Here is a 22,564-nt window from a genome sequence, read left to right as displayed (position 1 = left end):
AGTAAATAAGTAATAACTGCAAATGTACCATATATAAAATGCAATAAAAAAAAAACAATCATTTACCACTGTGTAAAGTCATGAGAAGCTTCTTGTCTGCAGTAGTGTTTTGTATATTTTTCTTCAGCTGTAATTTGCATCTATTGCACCTGGATTGTTATGTAACTGTGCAGCAACAAGAGAGAATGGGGGTAATTCCAAGTTGATCGCAGCAGGAATTTAGTTAGCAATTGTGCAAAACCATGTGCACTGCAGGGGAGGCAGATATAACATGTGCAGAGAGAGTTAGATTTGGGTGTGGTGTGTTCAATCTGCAATCTAATTTGCAGTGTAAAAATAAAGCAGCCAGTATTTACCCTGCACAGAAATAAAATAACCCACCCAAATCTAACTCTTTCTGCACATGTTATATCTGCCCCCACTGCAGTGCACATGGTTTTGCCCAATTGCTATCAAAATTCCTGCTGCGATCAACTTGGACTTACCCCCAATGAGTTGTACATTGCTGGAATAGTTTGCCCACATCACAGCAAAGTATCAGAGACACATACTACATGTGGGTATGGGTTGTTGGGTCGACCCAACTTAGGTCGACACTCATTAGGTCGACCACTGAAGGTCAGTGCCATTAGGTCGACATGGGCGTTAGGTCAACATGTACTAGGTCGACAGGTCAAAAGGTCGACATGCATTTTTTTTTTTACTGTTTTTGGTGTGGTTTTCTCCGTAAAGTGACGGGGAACCCATATTAGTGCACCATGTCCGCTCGCCATGCTTCAAGCAAGGTGCCTCACTTCGCTCGGCACAGAAAACCGTTCCGATCGTAGTCCACGTGGATCGATAAGTATGAAAAAATGCCAAAAAATTATTTTTTTGTGTGAAAAACTCATGTCGACCTTTTGACCTGTCGACCTAGTACATGTCGACCTAACGTTCATGTCGACCTAATGGCATTGTGGACCTTCAGTGGTCAACCTAATGAGTGTCGACCTAAGTTGTGTCGACCTAACGGCCGTAACCCCTACATATCACCCATTAAAACACTGTGCTGTGCGGTGTAGGCAGGATTTAGTTATGTGACCGTCGGACACCTCCACCTACATCCCGCCCCCTCACTATCCAGACAGTTGGCATGCCGACCAACAGGGACTATTCCCACTAGACTTTATCATTCAAAATTATTAGTCACTATACCGCTGACTGCTAACAGGTGTTGGTAGCACAGAGGAGTGGAGTGTCACATAACGTAACAGAATTTTTTCTTGTATACTAATGACATGATATTGTAGAAATAATAAAGAAAGCATTTTGGCAGATTCAGAAACACTAATAAGGGAACGCTTTTAATTATACCTCATCAATGTTGAAATATTTGCAACACAATATACTCCTTACAGTGGGATGAGAGTGACATCTAGTGCTCACACAGCATATTACATCTACAGTATATATAATAATATTTCCATTTTGTGAGCCTGTCTTAAAGTTGCATGTAAGTAATTTGGAGCACGAGAGTTGTAACCTCTAAAAAGCAGTAAAGCAGACTATATAAGTAGTATTTCACACTTGTCAACCTGACAGTACCTGAGTTCCAGGGTCCGTATACTGCAGGCCTGGCTAACCTGTGGCTCTCCAGCTGTTGTAAAACTACAATTCCCAGCATGCTTTGCCACAGTTTTGCTATTAGGGAATGCTAAAACTGTGGTAGAGCAAGCTGGGATGTGTAGTTTCACAACAGCTGGAGAGCCACAGGTTGGCCAGGCCTGGTATACTGCTTCTTGACAAGACATAAGTATCCCTTAAGTCATTTTGAGATGTTAATTACTTTCAGTTATTTCGAAATTGCTTAAATATGACATGTACATTTTGTGCCCAAATACACCAGATGAATGTTTTGGAGTTAACGATAAGGAGAGGACTGCAACATGTAGAGCAGAGGTTCCCAAACGCGGTCCTCAAGGCACCCCAACAGTCCTGGTTTTAAATGTATCCATGCTTGGCCACAGGTGACTTAATTAGCACCTTAGTCAATTTGATTTAATCATCTTTGCTCAGCCATGGCTATACCTAAAACCTGGACTGTTGGGGTGCCTTGAGGACCGCGTTTGGGAACCTCTGATGTAGAGGTTTGTGAATGAAAATGATGTTGGCTGATGTAACTGTGGCTGACGGGAATGAGATTGTAACGGGGTGTTTCTAGAGAGGAGGAAGAGTAACAAGGTGGTGATTTCAAACCATACAGTTCATCTGTTAAATCCAGAATCTTCAAGTGGTATTTCTCCTCTTTACGATATAATTTTTGGGAGAAAACGCCAACATTTAATGCTAGCTCAAACTATGCACTTTTATTAAGGAGACCAGCTGAATGCGGTTCACCTATTAGATAGTAGTTATATTTCTAATTATTGCTATGTATTTATATACATCCAATGTTTTTGCTGCTAGATTCGTGTGTGCACTTTATAAAGATGTATATGAATGTATATTTTTATTGTTAGATTCATGTGTAGACTCCAATTGTTTTTAATCAATGATCAATCGTTTTAAGAGGTTAGGGATGCGTTCCACTCATTACACCCGATATGCGCTTCTGGCTTTAGAAAGCGGAAGTGACGTGTGCGCTTCAAGAGCCTGGGAAATCTTTGTTAGTGCGGCTCAAAAACCGGAAGACGTCACACAGGATGGGGGAGACGAATTATAGTATTAGAACAGCATGACTTCCGCTTTTGAGAATCGGAAGTCAGATGCATGTGACGCATGGTCCGGAAGTAGCGTGCGTTCCACTAGCGGGATGAATGGAACGCACGTATGAGTTTTAGTATGTTTTAGTGTGTTTAATAAGTATGTTGTGCATCATTTGCACTTATGTAGTCTGGGAATGTTTAAGTTTGCAAGTCCATGTGCATAAGGATAGAAAGGAGACTAAAATAAGAGATAATTGGGACTTAATTAAATTGGATCTGGCCTGGACCAATCAGGTAATAATAAAGGGGATATAATGATAGCTACCCCAGTCCACCATATACCTTGATAAAGGCTCCTGGGTGAGCAGAAACGCGTTGGTGGCCAGATTGACCTACCAGTCTTCTAGTGTGAAGGACTGAGACGCCCGATTCCAGAATTGCTGCAGTATCCTGTTTTATCATCACGCGGTTCTGGGTGGGCATTTTGAACACCCCACACTATCCGGTATGCACATTGGCACTTTATTGGTGGATCACACGTATATGAATTGATTTTTATTGACATTGTGGATGAAATAAAAATAGTTTTAGTAACTTTATCACACTATATATGCCCTTCGTGTTCTCTTCTATGTGGACGGCAGTGTACCAATTTCTCCCAAACATTATATCGTAAAGAGGAGGAATACCACTTGAAGATTCTGGATTTAACAGATGAACTGTATGGTTTGAAATCACCACCTTGTTACTCTTTATTTGGCTGATATAATATATCCCAGAGGTGCACACGGCCGCAAAACCCATTTAGATTGAATCTGTTATTGGGGGTGAGATGACCACCCTAGCAGCTGTTGCCACACTATTGTTTTGAAGCGCAGTTTTCTGTCCTTTGTTTTCAGTATCTTGTATTTGTCATTTAGAAAATTAGCAGCATCATGCTGGGGTATAGGGATCAGAGGAAATTGCTTATAAATTCAGTATTTGAAAGCAACAGTGAGTCTAGTAATGATGGAGGAAATGAACAAAACGAGATAAATAGAGAAGAGTGTGCGGTTTGGGCCCACCTGGACCCTGCGAGCCCGTGTGCACCGCACACAATGACCCGATTATAAATACGCCAGTGGATTGTAAAGTACATCAGATGGGTGTGGATCATTAGGTCAACCAATATTAGGTCGACAGTCACCCCATACGGTCGACATGCACATGGTCGACAGGGTCAATATGTGAAAAGGTAGACACCTAAAAAGGATGATAGGTACGACACAGTAAAAAGATTGACATAGAAATGGTTGACACAGGTTTTTTTTTGTTGCATTCTCTGGGTGTAATTTTGTATATTTAACTGCGTGACCCCAAATTGTGTACCACGTCCCCTTGCAGCTTTGGGCAAAGTACCTTGCTTTGTAACCGCTGTGTTTGGCACAGATTACTATTCCCAATCAAAGTGCACGTGGACGGTAAAATATGAAAAAATGTGGAAAAAAAAATAAAGAAAAACTTGCCGCCCACATGTGTGTCAGCATAGTCATGTTGACCATTTGAACCTGTCAATCTTAAGCACTGTCAATCTTTTACATGCCGATATACTGATCATGTCAACATTTTGTACCCATAAACCTAGTGCATGTCGACCTTATGGCGTTGACCTATTACCCGGATCCCACATCAGATATGAAAGTTACAACCAGCGGCTACTGCAGCGCCAATTACCTTATGCAAGGGTGGACCGCTAAGCACAGATACACATACGTGTGTAGATGTATGTAATATAAGTGCTGCCGTGTGTCTGGGATTGGCAGCGGTGATGTATACCACAGCTGCCGTGCAGAACCCGGGAATCGGCATAAGGATCCCTCTCCTAAGCTGAGTCTGAGTGCGGGTTTATGAGACAGAATCCTGCCGAGTCCTGGGTTCTGCACGGCGGCTGTGGTGCCCAATCCTGGACACACGCCAGAACATGCTTAGCAGTCACCCCCTGCCAAGGTAGTCAGCGCTGCAGCCGCCGCTGGTTACAACTATTAGGAGGCATGGAGATATTGAAAATAAAAGGCATATTACCTTATCCAAACACAAAAACAATGGTGCTGCTTATATTTGCGCGTTACTAGTATCAAGATGGTGTCATATTATGGGATACAGTCGTTAGGTCGACACAACTTAGGTCGACAGTCATTCGGTCGACCACTAAAGGTTGACATGCATTAGATCGACAGGGACACTAGGTCGACATGGTCACTATGTGGACATGGGTTTTTCACATTTGTAAAAATGTTTGGGACTTTTTCATACTTTACGATCCACGTGGACTACGATTGGGAATGGTAACCTGTGCTGAGTGCAGCGGTAGCGGAGCGAGGCACCTTGCCCGAAGCATGGCGAGTGAAGCGAGCCATGTGAGGGGACATGGTACACTAATTGGGGTTCCCCGTCACTGTACGAAGAAAACTACACCAAAAAAAGTCCTAAAAATTATGTCGACCTTTTGTCCTGTCGACCAAGCCTATAACATGTCAGTTAGGAGCTTCTCCATCCACTTTATCTATCTCCAATGCGTAGTAAATAGTACCTGCCAAACAACCAGCCTCTAACTGTCATTTTTCAAACACAGCCTGTAACATGGAAGTTAGGAGCTGATTGGCTAGTACTTTACCTCTCTCCAAGGCTTAGAGGTCTGTTTATTAACATTATTTTTACTAAAGTAATGTGAAAAAGGGTGTTTTCACACTCTTTTCACATTATTTTAGTATCACCTAAATGTATTAAAGGGCATTTGGAATAGTTTTCATGAAAAACTGCTCCAAACCCTTTAATTCAGTTTTTTTTTAGTATGCCACATCGCATTCCCCATACTTATAATGGGAAATGCGATCTGACCAGATTTACAAAAAAAATAACTCGAAAAAATACCACAGCGTGCATTTTTGCCCAGCTTTCTCTGCCCCTGGCAGAGAAAGCTCAGCAGGACCCAGCTACAGTTATCAGCTATGTGTGCCCGATAAACACACAAGCTGATCAAAGTGTTAAAAAAAGAAAAAATACAGGATGGAGTGGATAGAATTTTCTTTAGATCTAGAACAAGCTTTTTCAACCAGTGTGCCATGGCACACTACTGTACCGCAACCAGTTGCATAGTGCTCCGGCAGTGACCTATGCCTTGAAAACGGTGTGATATCATAGGTCACGGCCGCCGCGTCTCACCACCCAGCCGGCCCACCTGCCTGCATACACATCTTCCAGTTCCCGCCTGCATACACAGCTTTCCTTGCCAACCCACATCCACACCTGCCCGACCGCCCGCTGCTCAGTATTCGCAGAACTCCGCTATGAACAACCCCCGCCACTGAGGGACAGGGAGGAGGACAGCTGATAATAATATTTGTTATTTTATTTCTCCTGTGGGGAACAATAGGATTTCAATAGGATTTATGTGGGGAGAATAAGAATTTATGGATTTATGTGGGGAGAAATGTGATTGATTTATGTGTGAAGCAATAGGATTTATGTAGGGTGTGGGGAGCAATGTGATTAATTTTTCTGTGTAGGCCAATGTATGTGTGGATTTTTTTTTTTACTGTGAGGGCCAATGTGTGTGTTTTGTTTTTCCTGGGGTGTGTTTTGTGGGGTACTGATGGTGTGCCTTAGCAATTTTAAAATATTGTTCGGTGTGCTGCGAGTAAAAAAAAGGTTGAAAACCACTGATCTAGAATCTAGATCACAAAAGTTTTCTGATATTTGGCTACCCTATGTACTCACATTGTCTATTGAAGAAAGAGTATTTTTTCGGGGTATAGTGCGTTTCACATCCTGGTACAATTCGACTACGTTTGCAGAATTTGATACCATGGGCTTTTGATTGAGCGACTGATACATTTCTGTGGACTGGATGGCACAGTCCTAAGCTGGTTCAAATAATTTCTCACAGGCACGTCACAGAGAGTATCACCTGGAGTATACTCATCACCATCAGTGCCATTGCCATGTGGTGTCCCACAAGGTTTTATACTATCCCCCATGCTTTTTGCAGTATACATTCTCCAGTTGGGTGAAATAATCAGGCGCCATGGCCTGGTCTACCACTGCTATGCAGATGATACACAACTGTTCTTGTTCTTTGTTCTTTGTTCTTGTTCTTTGCTCCGGGCACTGATAACCCAATAGCAACCCTAAATGGGTGTCTAGCTGAGCTCCAGGAGTGGATGAGCGCCAGTTGGCTGCGACTGAACCCGGGTAAAACAGAGGTCCTTATGATACGACCGCAACATCAAAGGACAAGACTGCAGCATAGCCAACCAACTGGACTTACACTCTGGGATTCAGAATTACAGACCAGTGATCGTGTGCGGAATCTTGGCGTTGTCCTGGATGGTGGCTTGACACTTAAACATCAGATATCAACCACAATCAAATCCTCATTCTTTCACCTGAGGAACATACCCAGAATCAAGCACTTAATTCCCTCAGATGATCTACCAAAAGTCATCCATGCATTTGTATCTTCACGATTAGACTACTGTAATGCCCTCTACCTTGGTCTCCCAGCAAAAGAATTGCACCACTTACAGCTGGTGCAAAACACAGCTGCCAGGCTGTTAACCAACCAGCCCCGTTCTAGCCACATAACACCCATTCTCTACTCCCTTCACTGGCTGCCTGTAAGATGGCGAATCATCTTCAAGAGTGGCTTACTGAGTTTCAAAGCATTACATGACCAGGGCCCAAGGTACCTGAAGCAGCTTCTGACCCAGAGGCGTAGCTAGGGTTTTCGGAGCCCAGGGCAAGATGGAAAATGCCCCCCCCCCCCAAAAAAAAAAAAAAAACACACCAAAAGAAGCATGTGCGCGCAGCGAAAAAATGGCCGTGGCCACACTCCAGAAGGGGTGTGGCCACGCACCAAAAGGGGTGTGGCCACTGAAAATGGCCCACAGTGCCAGTTACATTGCCCCACAGTGCCAGATACAATGCCCCACAGTGCCGGATACATGCCCCACAGTGCCAGATACATGCCCCACAGTGCCAGATACATGCCCCACAGTGCCAGATACATTGCCCCACAGTGCCAGATACATTGCCCCACAGTGCTAGATACATTGCCCCACAGTAAAAATGGAAAAAACAATCACAATGCGCTACCAATGGTGTAGGAGCAGCCTACCACTGACACAGGTACCTTCACCAAAATTCCAAGATATACATATACAAAGAAAAATGGAAAGTGGTGGGCGCAACACCATGTAATCTTACATATAAGAAAACGATGGACTGAAGGATTCTCTCTTAGTCCGACAGCAAGGGCTTAGTGGGTCTGAAGTGAATTCTCTCTGTATGTCTTCTCAAGGTATGATTTTTATGTCGGTATGAAGAGACAAATCATAGAACAGACCAGTTTGACAAAAGACAACAGATTTATTCACACTAAGCACTCACAATTTGACAGTTAAAACGAGCATGTAACCACATGTAAAGTGGATGGGGCTAGCTGGCATCTGGTACTCAAAGTTACCCTCCCAAAAGGTACTGGAAACTCCGGAATCCACAGCACATCAGGAGAAAACGACAGTCCAGGTCAAACAGCTAGAGCCCTTCACAATTGAACGCCACCAGCTTAACGCGTTTCGGACTACACAAGATGCTTCTGAGGAAGGACTTGTGTAGTCCGAAACGCGTTAAGCTGTTGGCGTTCGATTGTGAAGGGCTCTAGCTGTTTGACCTGGACTGTCGTTTTCTCCTGATGTGCTGTGGATTCCGGAGTTTCCAGTACCTTTTGGGAGGGTAACTTTGAGTACCATATGCCAGCTAGCCCCATCCACTTTACATGTGGTTACATGCTCGTTTTAACTGTCAAATTGTGAGTGCTTAGTGTGAATAAATCTGTTGTCTTTTGTCAAACTGGTCTGTTCTATGATTTGTCTCTTCATACCGACATAAAAATCATACCTTGAGAAGACATACAGAGAGAATTCACTTCAGACCCACTAAGCCCTTGCTGTCGGACTAAGAGAGAATCCTTCAGTCCATCGTTTTCTTATATGTAAGATTATATGGTGTTGCGCCCACCACTTTCCATTTTTCTTTGTACATTGCCCCACAGTGCCAGATACATTGCCCCACAGTGCCAGATACATGCCCCACAGTGCTGGATACATGCCCCACAGTGCCAGATACATGGCCCCACAGTGCCAGATACATGGCCCCACAGTGCCAGATACATTGCCCCACAATGCCAGATACATGCCCCACAGTGCCAGTTACATTGCCCCACAGTGCCAGATACATGCCCCACAGTGCCAGATACATGCCCCACTGTGCCAGTCACATGCCCCGCTGTGCCAGATACATGCTCCACAGTGTCAGATACATGCCCCACAGTGCCAGTTACATTGCCCCACAGTGCCAGTTACATGCCCCACAGTGCCAGATACATGTCCCACAGTGCCAGTTACATGCCCCACTGTGCCAGATACATGCCCCACAGTGTCAGTTACATACCCCACTGTGCCGGATACATGCCCCACAGTGTCAGATACATGCCCCACAGTGCCAGTTACATGCCCCACAGTGCCACTTACATTGCCCCACAGTGCCAATTACATTGCCCCACAGTGCCACTTACATTGCCCCACAGTGCCAGTTACATGCCCCACAGTGCCAGTTACATGCCCCACTGTGCCAGATACATGCCCCACTCAGTGCCAGATACATGCCCCACTCAGTGCCAGTTACATGCCCCACTCAGTGCCAGATACATGCCCCACTGTGCCGCCCCCCCTCCGTCATTCACCGCTTGTTGATATGTGAGGGGAGGAGCGCAGCGCCTCTCCTTCCCCTCACCGCTCCAGGTCTCCGGCGGCTGTCTGGCGTCGGATCGCTAGCCAATCAGAGCTCGCGGACCGGCAGCCAATCAGGAGCCGGTCCGCAAGCTCTGATTGGCTAATGCCGCCGGAGACCGGACACAGCAGCGCTGCTGGCAGCGGCGGTGAGGGGAGGGAGAGACACTGCACTCTCCTCCCCTCACATTTCGGCGTGACGGGGGCGAGTGGGGCATGATGCCCTGGCCGGCGGCGGCCCCCCCCTCTCCTGGGCCTGCCAAGGCGCCCAGGGCACGTGCCCAACTCGCCCTACCCTTGTTACGCCTCTGTTCCGACCCCATACTGCCCCACTCAATTACTGCGATCTGTAGATGAAGGACTTTTAGCAGTACCTAGAATCTCCCGTAATTCATTTGGGGGTCGAGCTTTTAATCATGCGGCTCCGACTCTATGGAAGTCACTTCCCCGCACAGTGTGAGAGGCCCCAACTATAGAATCCTTCAAAAGTAGACTCAAGACTTTCCTGTTTACGCAAGCATTTCCATAATGTTCCTTTTAGTATCTTTATGCTTCTGTATTTTATGAAAATGTACTTCATTATATTCTGTACTATATTATGCTATGTTTCTGTTAAGTGCCTTGTGTCCTATTGGAGAAAGAGTGCTATATAAATAAAATGATTATTATTATATTACGTTGGAGAGAGGCTTCCCACCTTTCTAGACAATGGTTCATTTCAAAAGCTGTACACTTCTGTAATGAGTCATTCTGTCCACTCCATGCTAATATTTGATATTCTTCTGCAAGCTGGAACTGTTTTTCAATTGTTTTTATACGATCCCTCCTATTTCTCTTTATAATTGTATGTATAGATATACTTATATTTAAATCTACTTTGTCCTCCTATGGAGCTTTCCATATGATCTATCTGTTGCCTACTTGCCGACCTGTATACAAGAATGTACTCACAGACTTTTATGTTGTTTATGTCTTTCTAAAAACATATTTGAAAAAACCCAACAACCCCATACTCACCTGTCCAGGAAGCCGGTGTCCGCTGCGCGCTGCTGAGTGCTGGGTCCCCCATATGTTGCAATGTGACCCGGGTGCAGTAAAGTGACGCTGCAAAGCGGCAGCACACTTTACAGCAACGGAGGTCACCGCAGCACACAGGATCTGGCGGCCGGCAGCCCAGCAGAAGCAGCGCGGACCGGCTCCCTGGGCAGGTACGTATATTTTCCTGCTGGGGGGAGGTCCACGGCGCGCGGGGGTAGCCGCGACGGAGGGGGTGTCAAGCGGACGGTGGTAGTATCGGCAATGTTGGCGGGGCGGCGAATGCGCAGCAGGACATCAGGGTATATTTTACGAAAAATACCCCGATGATGCCCTGCATGCAATAATTGATACATCCCTGCGATGTAATCAGTTATCGCAGTGCGACTTTGTGCAATTTTATCACATGACATCCGCATCCAAGATGCAGATGGTGATAAATAGGTCCCAAAGGGGATACGGCCGTTAGGTCGACACTCATTAGATCAACATTGTCCTTAGGTCGACATGTACTTAATCGACAGATCAAAAGGTCGACATGAGCTTTTCACTTTTTTGGGGGGGAGGGGGGGGGGGGTTCATACGTAACGATCCACGTGGACTACGATTGGAACGGTAACCTGTGTCGAGCGCAGCGAGGCACCTTGCCCGAAGCATGGTGAGTGAAGTGAGCCATGCAAGGGGACACGGTGCACTAATTTGGGTTCCCTGTCACTTTACGGAGAAAACGACACCAAAAACAGTCAAAAAACTAATGTCGACCTAATGCATACTTGCCTACCTGACCCTCTCCATGAGGGAGAAAATGCTCTGTTCCTGGACTTTCCTGGTAATGTATGATTGCCATCACCTGTGGTGAGCTAGTTAATTGCTAAGAAAGGTGTTTCACCACAGGTGATGGCAATCATACATTACCAGGAAAGTCCAGGAACAGAGCATTTTCTCCCTCATGGAGAGGGTCAGGTAGGCAAGTATGACCTAATGGCCATGTTGACCTAATGCATGTCAACCAAAGGGCAATGTCGTCCTTCAGTGGTCGACGTAATGAGTGTCGTCCTAATTTGGGTCGACCCAACGACCCATACCCCCCCCCCCCCCCCAAAGTACATGATCTACTTCTGCCTCAGACTCCAGAGTGAGAGGAAGAGCTACAGGTAGATACTGTTAGAGAGGATGTCACCATTGATTGCCCACATAGTCCCTCTGCACCCATTGGCTGGCTCCCGGCCTGCTCCTTGTGGCTGTTTATAGCAGATCAAGGATCCTGTTTCTTGAGGCGCACTGCCTGCATCAGAATACCGGTAGAAACCACATTACGATCACCTTCTTGTACCTTTCGTAGCTGGAACGCAAGCTAACCAGCGCATTGCCCACTTCCATCATGGCCGCCCGAGCGTCGGATCCTCTGTAGCAGTGTGGAGGTATGGGGAAGTGACGCCAGCTACACAGGCGCTGCAGGCCTGGCTGTGTTCTGGATAATAGCGGTAGGTTTGAACGAGTCCAGGTTGTTTTATGAATGAGACACGGTGCAGCTTAGCGGGGAAGGCAGTCTCTGCAGGGTTATGGTTCTGGCCCTTATGTTATGACTAGATCATGTATGTGCCGTGTCCCTAGTTAGCACTGTAATATGTGTCATCTGGTAGTTTCTGTTTAATCTAAGATGCAATTGAAGCATACAGGCTGCATGCAAGCCTCCCATGCTACATGGCTAAAGGTTTTGTATTGTTTTATTATAAATGAGGAGGCAGTAAGTGTAAGAAGCACAGCTGAGTTTCCTACTCCACACAATGGGCACTGGAAAGGGCAGTACTCTGTATCGCAGTAACTCACACATTTTAGTTTGGGATGAGACAATCTGACTGCATACATAAGGTCGCCTGCCTGCAGCACAGTGGCCCAGGGTAGAGAGACCATAATATCCCTTTAATCTGGGACACCTATGATTTACACAGGTTCTGTGACTGGCTAAACTCTAGCCTGAATTTCACCTGGTTTTAGCCAGTGACAGAACCTGTGTAAATCATAGGTGTCCCAGATTAAAGGGATATAATGGTCACCCTACGCAGGGTTTAGTCACTCAGGGTGATGAACCTTATACTTGTGTGCCATAGAACGATTTGTTTTGCAAGTTAGGTTCTCTAATTAGCTAATTAAGAATATACTGTATGATAGATACAAAAATGTTCAGCATAAAACTTGCACTGCTGGTCTCTTGTGGAACATCTTTCTATATTTAAATTGTAATCTTGCTTACATGGTAGTACCTATATAGTTTGCATAACTGTATTTTACAATATATAAGACAGTTGCATATACAGGTTGAGTATCCCATATCCAAATATTCCGAAATACGGACTTTTTTGAGTGAGAGTGAGATAGTGAAACCTTTGTTTTTTGATGGCTCAATGTACACAAACTTTGTTTAATACACAAAGTTATTAATAATATTGTATTAAATGACCTTCAGGCTGTGTATATAAGGTGTATATGAAACATAAATGTATTGTGTGAATGTACACACACTTTGTTTAATGCACAAAGTTATAAAAAAATATTGGCTAAAATGACCTTCAGGCTGTGTGTATAAGGTGTATATGTAACATAAATGCATTTTGTGCTTAGATTTAGGTCCCATCACCATGATATCTCATTATGGTATGCAATTATTTCAAAATATAACATCCGATATCCAAAATACCTCTGGTCCCAAGCATTTTGGATAAGGGATACTCAACCTGTATAATGGAAAGATTATTTAGCTAGTGATATTTAACAGGTTCGGTATGAAATACCGCTCATCAGGATGCCGACGGTCACATGACCGACACCGGCCTCCCCGACATCGAAGATCCTGACTAAGTGCTAGATGCATCATCGCTTGGAGAGAGAAAAAGAACCAAACAATCAGCTGCTAACTGCCATGTCACAGGCTGTGTTTGAAAATGACAGTTAGAAGCTGATTGGCTGGTACGTTTTCTCTCTCATTTTAGCACTTTCCAAACAATGATGTATCTGGCCCTTAATATTTTTACCTCCTCTAACCCTACCCCAACGAGGGTGACGGGTAGGGCTAACCCAAACCCCCTATAGTACCTAACCCCAGGTGCGTTTCTAGAGAGGAGGAGGCCCGTGTGCAGGCTTCGTCTGGGCCCCCTCCTCTCTAGCCAGCAGCGCTATGTCGACTCTGGGCACTAGGGTACTGAAGGGGACCCTAGTGCTGTCCCAGACTCTACAGAGCATGCAGAGATCTCTGGGAAAATGGCACGACGGCTGCCGTCATCCCATCCATTGGGATGCTAAATGCATCCCTATTAAACATACAGACCTCAGGCAAGTCAAGCTGCTTTGGTGACAGGACTGTATAAGAGAGAGAGATCCAGCTCTTTCCCTAACACAGATTGCTATTTCTGCCTTGCATCCCTTGGTTTATCAGATGGGTGTGGCTCATTAGATCGACAGGGTTGGAAGGTCGACATGTGCTAGGTCGACATGAGTTGTTTTTTTGTGTGTGTTTTCTTTGTAGAGTGTCCGGGAACCCCAATTAGTGCACCGTGTCCCCTCGCATGGCTCGCTTTGCTTACCATGCTTCGGGCAAGGTGCCACAGATTACCGTTCCAATCGTAGTCCACGTGGATCGTTAAGTATGAAAAAGTTCAAAAAAAGATTTAAAAAAAAAACCCTCATGTCGACCTTTTGACTTGTCGACCTAGCAACCCTGTCGATCTTCCAATCCTTGCGACCTAGTGACTGTCGACCTAAACATTGTCGACCTTCAGACCGGATCCCTATCAGACATACTGGTCTTGTTTACATATTAGAGCCTAAATTGAGATAAAACTGCATTCGGTTGTTAGGATGATTATACGGATTGGTTGCGATGTGCAACTTCTCCACTTTTATCACTGCTCAGTACATCCCCCCCCTTACCCACCTTAACCTTTTGCAGACTCACCTCTGACTGTGATCCACAACCTCACAAGCAGGAAATGTCAAAAGGTTTATAGCTACCTTTTTTTTCTTTTTTTTTTTTTTATCTATAACCCTCCACATAGAGATTAATCCAAATTAGTTATTGTAAAGGGTTCCACAAAATCATTCACAGCTGAAGAGGCCTGGAAACATGTAAGAGAAACCAGTGGATTACTTAATATTAATTGCAACTCTTACTGTATGCAAAGACAAGGTTCAAATTCAGAACATGTACCCCATAGGTTAGCATAATTATAGTTTCTCTTACGTCCTAGAGGATGCTGGTGTTCACATTAGTACCATGGGGGTATAGATGGGTCCACTAGGAGCCATTGGCACTTTAAGAGTTTCAGAGTGTGGGCTGGCTCCTCCCTCTAAGCCCCTCCTATTAGACTCAGTTTAGAAAATGTGCCCGGAGGAGCCGGTCACAGCTAGGGGAGCTCCTAGAGCTTCTTTAGTTTTATTATTTTTCTAAGAGTTAGGCACAGGGAGGCTGCTGGCAACAGCCTCCCTGCTTCATGGGACTAAGGGGGGGAGTAGTGTCCGCCCTACGGGGTTCGAGCCACTATCTCCACTGACAGGACACTAAGCTCCTGAGGGTGATGATCGTTAGCCGAGCCAGGCGACCGCTCACTCCTGCAGCATGCCGCCACCCCCTTACAGAGCCAGATAAAAATGTGTACCCTCGGGCTCGCTTGGCTTGCTGCAAGTTACTAATCCCAATAGATGTCCAAGTGGACAGTGTTCTGAGGCAGTTTAGTGATGCTAGCCCAGGGGGTATCAAGTTCTGAACATGAGGCCAAAGACCGTATTCCCTATGTCTTTAGAACAGTGTTTTCCAACCACGATCCTCAAGGCTCAACAACAGTCCAGGTTTTAGTGATGGTTAAATCAGAATAACTGGTACTAATTAATCACATGTTCTCACAATGTTAAAACAATGGGCCAGTGTATTAAGCCTGGAGAAGAGATAAAGCAGTGATAAGTGGAAGGTGATATCGCTTATATAAGATATGTTTAAAATTCCTTCTTTAATATAAAAGCACAATAGATAAACAATGATAAAAAAATTGTATTATATCCAGAGAAATTTCAGAGGTACTGTAGAGCGTACCACATCTGGCGTAGAGGAGCATTCTTTGCTTTAAAAGGACCAGGAAGACACAGGGGAGTACAAGCCTTGAAAAAGAGACTTAATGTCTCGAAACGCGTCGGCGCACTCCACCTGTGGACACTAGGAACTTGAACCGTACTGAAGAACGGCAATACGTCCCACTGGTAGAAGCAAAGGAGCCACTTGCAGGGTATACCTGTTACTCTGCAGTCCCCTCCAATGATACCTGCGACTCCTCTATAACAGAGGCGGTACGCTCTACCTCTGAACTTTCCTTGGATATAATACAATTTCTTTTATCACTTTTTAATCAATGTTTATGTGTTGAACTATTGTGCTTTTATATTAAATAATGTATTTTTTAACCTATCTTATATAAGTCATTTCTGAATGATAAACTGAACACATTGGTTTACTGAGTAGTGTACTTGCATGATACTACCACCACTTGCTCTTGTCTATTTGTTGTGCTTTATTGGGGAAGCATTGTGTCATACTTGGATAGCTTTAACTCAGAAGAAGCGCCTGGTAAAATCCCTCACAACCTTACTCTTCCAGAAGGTGATATCGCACCAGCCAATCAGCTCCTGTCATTTTTCAAACCCGTAATGATTAGCTTATCACTTCTTTGTCCCTGCTTTATCGCTTCTCCAGGCTTAATACATCTGCCCCAACAGTGTTCTCCCCACACTCTAAATTACGGGCGGTCCATTTGCTTAGCGCCCGGCAGCTCTTACTGCCACTGTGTCTGTCCCCATGGCTCGCCCACAGCCCCAGTAATGTGCGCGTCCCCTGTCGTTCACCCGGAACCCTCTCCAAAGTTAACATGTTTTCGGAGGAGAGGGATGCTAGACGGAGCTCCGGATGTGACTGAAGATGATGTCACATCTGGAGCTCTGTCCGGCATCTCTCTCCATCGGAAACATGTTAACTTTGGAGAGGGTGCCGGGCGAATGACAGCCCTAAGCACTCTATCCAGCCCTAAGCACTCTATCCAGCATCCGGTGGACGCGCACATTGAGACGTTGACGGAGGTCCGAGATCCCTCCCGCTACTTAAAAGGAAGAAGTGCGCTGTCTGGGCGGGAACAGACGCCTGAGCATATTCAAGAGAGTGGACATCCAGCGTCCGCTCTCTGTTCCTTATCACTGTGCTGTTTAAAAACAATTTTGTGGAGCTAGCAAGTGGGGGCAAAGACTTGAAGTATCTGAAAACTGTTTGTGGGGGCAGTCAGTATTTTGAAAAGCGGTTTAAAATACAATTGTGCCAGCAAGTGTGGCCAGTATCTAGTAACATATAGTGATGTGCACCGGACATTTTTCGGGTTTTGGATTCGGTTCCGCGGCCGTGTTTTGGATTCGGACGCGTTTTGGCAAAACCTCACCGAAATTTTTTTGTCTGATTCGGGTGTGTGTTGGATTCGGGTGTTTTTTTCAAAAAACCCTAAAAAACAGCTTAAATCATAGAATTTGGGGGTCATTTTTATCCTATAGTATTATTAACCTCAATAACCATAATTTCCACTCATTTCCAGTCTATTCTGAACACCTCACACCTCACAATATTATTTTTACTCATAAAATTTGCACAGAGGTCGCTGGATGGCTAAGCAACACAAGTGGCCGACACAAACACCTGGCCCATCTAGGAGTGGCACTGCAGTGTCAGGCAGGATGGCACTTCAAAAAAATAGTCCCCAAGCAGCACATGATGCAAAGAAAAAAAGAGGCGCACCAAGGTCGCTGTATGACTAAGCTAAGCGACACAAGTGGCACTGCAGTGTCAGGCAGGATGGCACTTCAAAAAAATTGTCCCCAAACAGCACATGATGCAAAGAAAAAAAGAGGCGCACCAAGGTCGCTGTGTGACTAAGCTAAGCGACACAAGTGGCCGACACAAACACCTGGCCCATCTAGGAGTGGCACTGCAGTGTCAGGCAGGATGGCACTTCAAAAAAATAGTCTCCAAACAGCACATGATGCAAAGAAAAAAAGAGGCGCACCAAGGTCGCTGTGTGACTAAGCTAAGCGACACAAGTGGCCGACACAAACACCTGGCCCATCTAGGAGTGGCACTGCAGTGTCAGGCAGGATGGCACTTCAAAAAAATTGTCCCCAAACAGCACATGATGCAAAGAAAAATAAAAGAAAAAAGAGGTGCAAGATGGAATTGTCCTTGGGCCCTCCCACCCACCCTTATGTTGTATAAACAGGACATGCACACTTTTACGAACCCATCATTTCAGCGACAGGGTCTGCCACACGACTGTGACTGAAATGACTGGTTGGTTTGGGCCCCCACCAAAAAAAGAAGCAATTAATCTCTCCTTGCACAAACTGGCTCTACAGAGGCAAGATGTCCACCTCATCATCCTCCTCCGATTCCTCACCCCTTTCACTGTGTACATCCCCCTCCTCACAGATTATTAATTCGTCCCCACTGAAATCCACCATCTCCGGTCCCTGTATACTTTCTGGAGGCAATTGCTGCTGGTGAATGTCTCCACGGAGGAATTGATTATAATTCATTTTGATGAACATCATATTCTCCACATTTTCTGGAAGTAACCTCGTACGCCGATTGCTGACAAGGTGAGCGGCTGCACTAAACACTCTTTCGGAGTACACACTGGAGGGAGGGCAACTTAGGTAGAATAAAGCCAGTTTGTGCAAGGGCCTCCAAATTGCCTCTTTTTCCTGCCAGTATACGTACGAACTGTCTGACGTGCCTACTTGGATGCGGTCACTCATATAATCCTCCACCATTCTTTCAATGGTGAGAGAATCATATGCAGTGACAGTAGACGACTTGTCAGTAATCGTTGGCAGGTCCTTCAGTCCGGACCAGATGTCAGCACTCGCTCCAGACTGCCCTGCGTCACCGCCAGCGGGTGGGCTCGGAATTCTTAGCCTTTTCCTCGCACCCCCAGTTGCGGGAGAATGTGAAGGAGGAGTTGTTGACGGGTCACGTTCCGCTTGACTTGACAATTTTCTCACCAGCAGGTCTTTGAACCTCTGCAGACTTGTGTCTGCCAGAAAGCGATATACAACGTAGGTTTTAAATCTAGGATCGAGCACGGCGGCCAAAATGTAGTGCTCTGATTTCAACAGATTGACCACCCGTGAATCCTGGTTAAGCGAATTAAGGGCTCCATCCACAAGTCCCACATGCCTAGCGGAATCGCTCTGTTTTAGCTCCTCCTTCAATGTCTCCAGCTTCTTCTGCAAAAGCCTGATGAGGGAAATGACCTGACTCAGGCTGGCAGTGTCTGAACTGACTTCACGTGTGGCAAGTTCAAAGGGTTGCAGAACCTTGCACAACGTTGAAATCATTCTCCACTGCGCTTGAGTCAGGTGCATTCCCCCTCCTTTGCCTATATCGTGGGCAGATGTATAGGCTTGAATGGCCTTTTGCTGCTCCTCCATCCTCTGAAGCATATAGAGGGTTGAATTCCACCTCGTTACCACCTCTTGCTTCAGATGATGGCAGGGCAGGTTCAGGAATGTTTGGTGGTGCTCCAGTCTTCGGCACGCGGTGGCTGAATGCCGAAAGTGGCCCACAATTCTTCGGGCCACCGACCGCATCTCTTGCACGCCCCTGTCGTTTTTTAAATAATTCGGCACCACCAAATTCAATGTATGTGCAAAACATGGGGCGTGCTGGAATTTGCCCAGATGTAATGCACGCACAATATTGCTGGCGTTGTCCGATGTCACAAATCCCCAGGAGAGTCCAATTGGGGTAAGCCATTCTGCGATGATCTTCCTCAGTTTCCGTAAGAGGTTGTCAGCTGTGTGCCTCTTCTGGAAAGTGGTGATACAAAGCGTAGCCTGCCTAGGAACGAGTTGGCGTTTGCGAGATGCTGCTACTGGTGCCGCCGCTGCTGTTCTTGCTGCGGGAGGCAATACATCTACCCAGTGGGCTGTCACAGTCATATAGTCCTGAGTCTGCCCTGCTCCACTTGTCCACATGTCCGTGGTTAAGTGGACATTGGGTACAACTGCATTTTTTTAGGACACTGGTGACTCTTTTTCTGAGGTCTGTGTACATTTTCGGTATCGCCTGCCTAGAGAAATGGAACCTAGATGGTATTTGGTACCGGGGACACAGTACCTCAATCAAGTCTCTAGTTGCCTCTGAATTAACGGTGCATACCGGAACCACGTTTCTCCCCGCCCAGGCTGCCAAGGCCTGAGTTATCTGCTTTGCAGCAGGATGACTGCTGTGATATTTCATCTTCCTCGCAAAGGACTGTTGGACAGTCAATTGCTTACTGGAAGTAGTACAAGTGGTCTTCCGACTTCCCCTCTGGGATGACGATCGACTCCCAGCAGCAACAACAGCAGCGCCAGCAGCAGTAGGCGTTACACTCAAGGATGCATCGGAGGAATCCCAGGCAGGAGAGGACTCGTCAGACTTGCCAGTGACATGGCCTGCAGGACTATTGGCTTTCCTTGGTAAGGAGGAAATTGACACTGAGGGAGTTGGTGGTGTGGTTTGCAGGAGCTTGGTTACAAGAGGAAGGGATTTAGTTGTCAGTGGACTACTTCCGCTGTCACCCAAAGTTTTTGAACTTGTCACTGACTTCTGATGAATGCGGTCCAGGTGACGTATAAGAGAGGATGTTCCTAGGTGGTTAACGTCCTTACCCCTACTTATTACAGCTTGACAAAGGCAACACACAGCTTGACACCTGTTGTCCGCATTTGTGTTGAAATAATTCCACACCGAAGAGCTGATTTTTTTTTTTTTGTATTTTGACCAGGCATGTCAATGGCCATATTCGTCCCACGGACAACAGGTCCACGGGTGCGTGACTTAAACAAACCACCTCACCATCAGAATCCTCCTGGTCAATTTCCTCCCCAGCGCCAGCAACACCCATATCCTCATCCTGGTGTACTTCAACAGTGACATCTTCAATTTGACTATCAGGAACTGGACTGCGGGTGCTCCTTCTAGCACTTGCAGGGGGCGTGCAAATGGTGGAAGGCGCAAGCTCTTCCCGTCCAGTGTTGGGAAGGTCAGGCATCGCAACCGACACAATTGGACTCTCCTTGGGGATTTGTGATTTAGAAGAACACACAGTTCTTTGCTGTGCTTTTGCCAGCTTAAGTCTTTTCATTTTTCTAGCGAGAGGATGAGTGCTTCCATCCTCATGTGAATCTGAACCACTAGCCATGAACATAGGCCAGGGCCTCAGCCGTTCCTTGCCACTCCGTGTCATAAATGGCATATTGGCAAGTTTACGCTTCTCATCAGACGCTTTCAATTTTGATTTTTGGGTCATTTTACTGAACGTTTGTTTTTTGGATTTTACATGCTCTCTACTATGACATTGGGCATCGGCCTTGGCAGACGACGTTGATGGCATTTCATCGTCTCGGCCATGACTAGTGGCAGCAGCTTCAGCACGAGGTGGAAGTGGATCTTGATCTTTCCCTATTTTAACCTCCACATTTTTGTTCTCCATTTTTTAATGTGTGGAATTATATACCAGTATCAATAGCAATGGCCTACTACTATATATACTGCGCACAACTGAAATGCACCACAGGTATAGAATGTAGATGGATAGTATACTTGACGACACAGAGGTAGGTACAGCAGTGGCCTTCCGTACCGTACTGCTATATATACTGGTGGTCACTGTGTCAGCAAACTGCACAACTGAAATGTACCACAGGTATAGAATGTAGATGGATAGTATACTTGACGACACAGAGGTAGGTACAGCAGTGGCCTTCCGTACCGTACTGCTATATATACTGGTGGTCACTGTGTCAGCAAACTGCACAACTGAAATGCACCACAGGTATAGAATCTAGATGGATAGTATACTTGACGACACAGAGGTAGGTAGAGCAGTAGCCTTCCGTACCGTACTGCTATACATACTGGTGGTCACTGTCAGCAAACTAAAATGCACCACAGGTATAGAATGTAGTTGGATAGTATACTTGACGACACAGAGGTAGGTACAGCAGTGGCCTTCCGTACCGTACTGCTATATATACTGGTGGTCACTGTGTCAGCAAACTGCACAACTGAAATGCACCACAGGTATAGAATCTAGATGGATAGTATACTTGACGACACAGAGGTAGGTACAGCAGTGGCCTTCCGTACCGTACTGCTATATATACTGGTGGTCACTGTGTCGGCAAACTGCACAACTGAAATGCACCACAGGTATAGAATGTAGATGGATAGTATACTTGACGACACAGAGGTAGGTACAGCAGTGGCCTACTGTACCGTAATGCTATATATTATATACTGGTGGTCAGCAAACTGTGCAAAACTGAAATGCACCACAGGTATGGATGGATAGTATACTTGACGACACAGAGGTAGGTACAGCAGTGGCCTACTGTACCGTAATGCTATATATTATATACTGGTGGTCAGCAAACTGTGCAAATCTGAAATGCACCACAGGTATGGATGGATAGTATACTTGACGACACAGAGGTAGGTACAGCAGTGGCCTTCTGTACTGTACTCCTATATATCATATACTGGTGGTCAGCAAAATTATGCACTGTACTATTATATACTACACAATGCAGCACAGATATGGAGTGTTTTTCAGGCAGACAACGTTTACTGGTGGTCACTGGTCAGCAAAACTCTGCACTGTACTCCTCCTATATAATATTATACTGGTGGTCCCCAGTCCCCACAATAAAGCAGTGTGAGCACAGATATATGCAGCACACTGAGCACAGATATGGAGTGTTTTTCAGGCAGACAACGTATACTGGTGGTCACTGTCGGCAAAACTCTGCACTGTACTCCTCCTATATAATACAGCTACTCCCCAGTCCCCACAATTAAGCAGTGTGAGCACAGATATATTCAGCACACTGAGCACAGATAAGGAGCGTTTTTTTCAGGCAGAGAACGGATAAAACTGGTGGTCACTGATCAGC

At 45.7% G+C, this 22,564-nt stretch overlaps 1 protein-coding gene and 1 long non-coding RNA gene across 6 annotated transcripts in view; one reads left to right on the top strand and one right to left on the bottom strand.

Annotated features, from left to right (window-relative positions):
• LOC135056356 (uncharacterized) overlaps positions 1-11,934 on the bottom strand; it is a 177,270-nt gene extending 165,336 nt beyond the window's left edge. Inside the window, exon 1 of the long non-coding RNA XR_010243961.1 lies at positions 11,880-11,934. This is a non-coding gene — a long non-coding RNA (uncharacterized LOC135056356). The remainder of the gene's footprint in view (positions 1-11,879) is intronic.
• Positions 11,935-11,941: 7 nt separating this feature from the next.
• The window catches only part of CUEDC2 (CUE domain containing 2), a 136,075-nt gene continuing 125,452 nt past the window's right edge, over positions 11,942-22,564 (top strand). For 3 of the 5 annotated variants that reach the window (XR_010243960.1, XM_063961410.1, XM_063961409.1), the window contains exon 1: positions 12,064-12,141. Coding sequence is in view for 2 of the 5 variants with exons in the window: in XM_063961410.1 (XP_063817480.1) it covers positions 12,140-12,141 (2 nt within the window). In the remaining 3 variants the exon portion in view is untranslated. Of the gene's footprint in view, positions 12,031-12,063; positions 12,142-22,564 lie in introns of those variants that run through there. The other 2 variants (XM_063961411.1, XM_063961412.1) reach the window with 2 other exon arrangements.

The sequence above is a fragment of the Pseudophryne corroboree genome, chromosome 3 (assembly GCF_028390025.1).
Source record: "Pseudophryne corroboree isolate aPseCor3 chromosome 3, aPseCor3.hap2, whole genome shotgun sequence".
In the NCBI taxonomy this organism is placed as follows: Eukaryota; Metazoa; Chordata; class Amphibia; order Anura; family Myobatrachidae; genus Pseudophryne; species Pseudophryne corroboree.
This window is presented reverse-complemented; position numbering and strand designations above follow the sequence as displayed.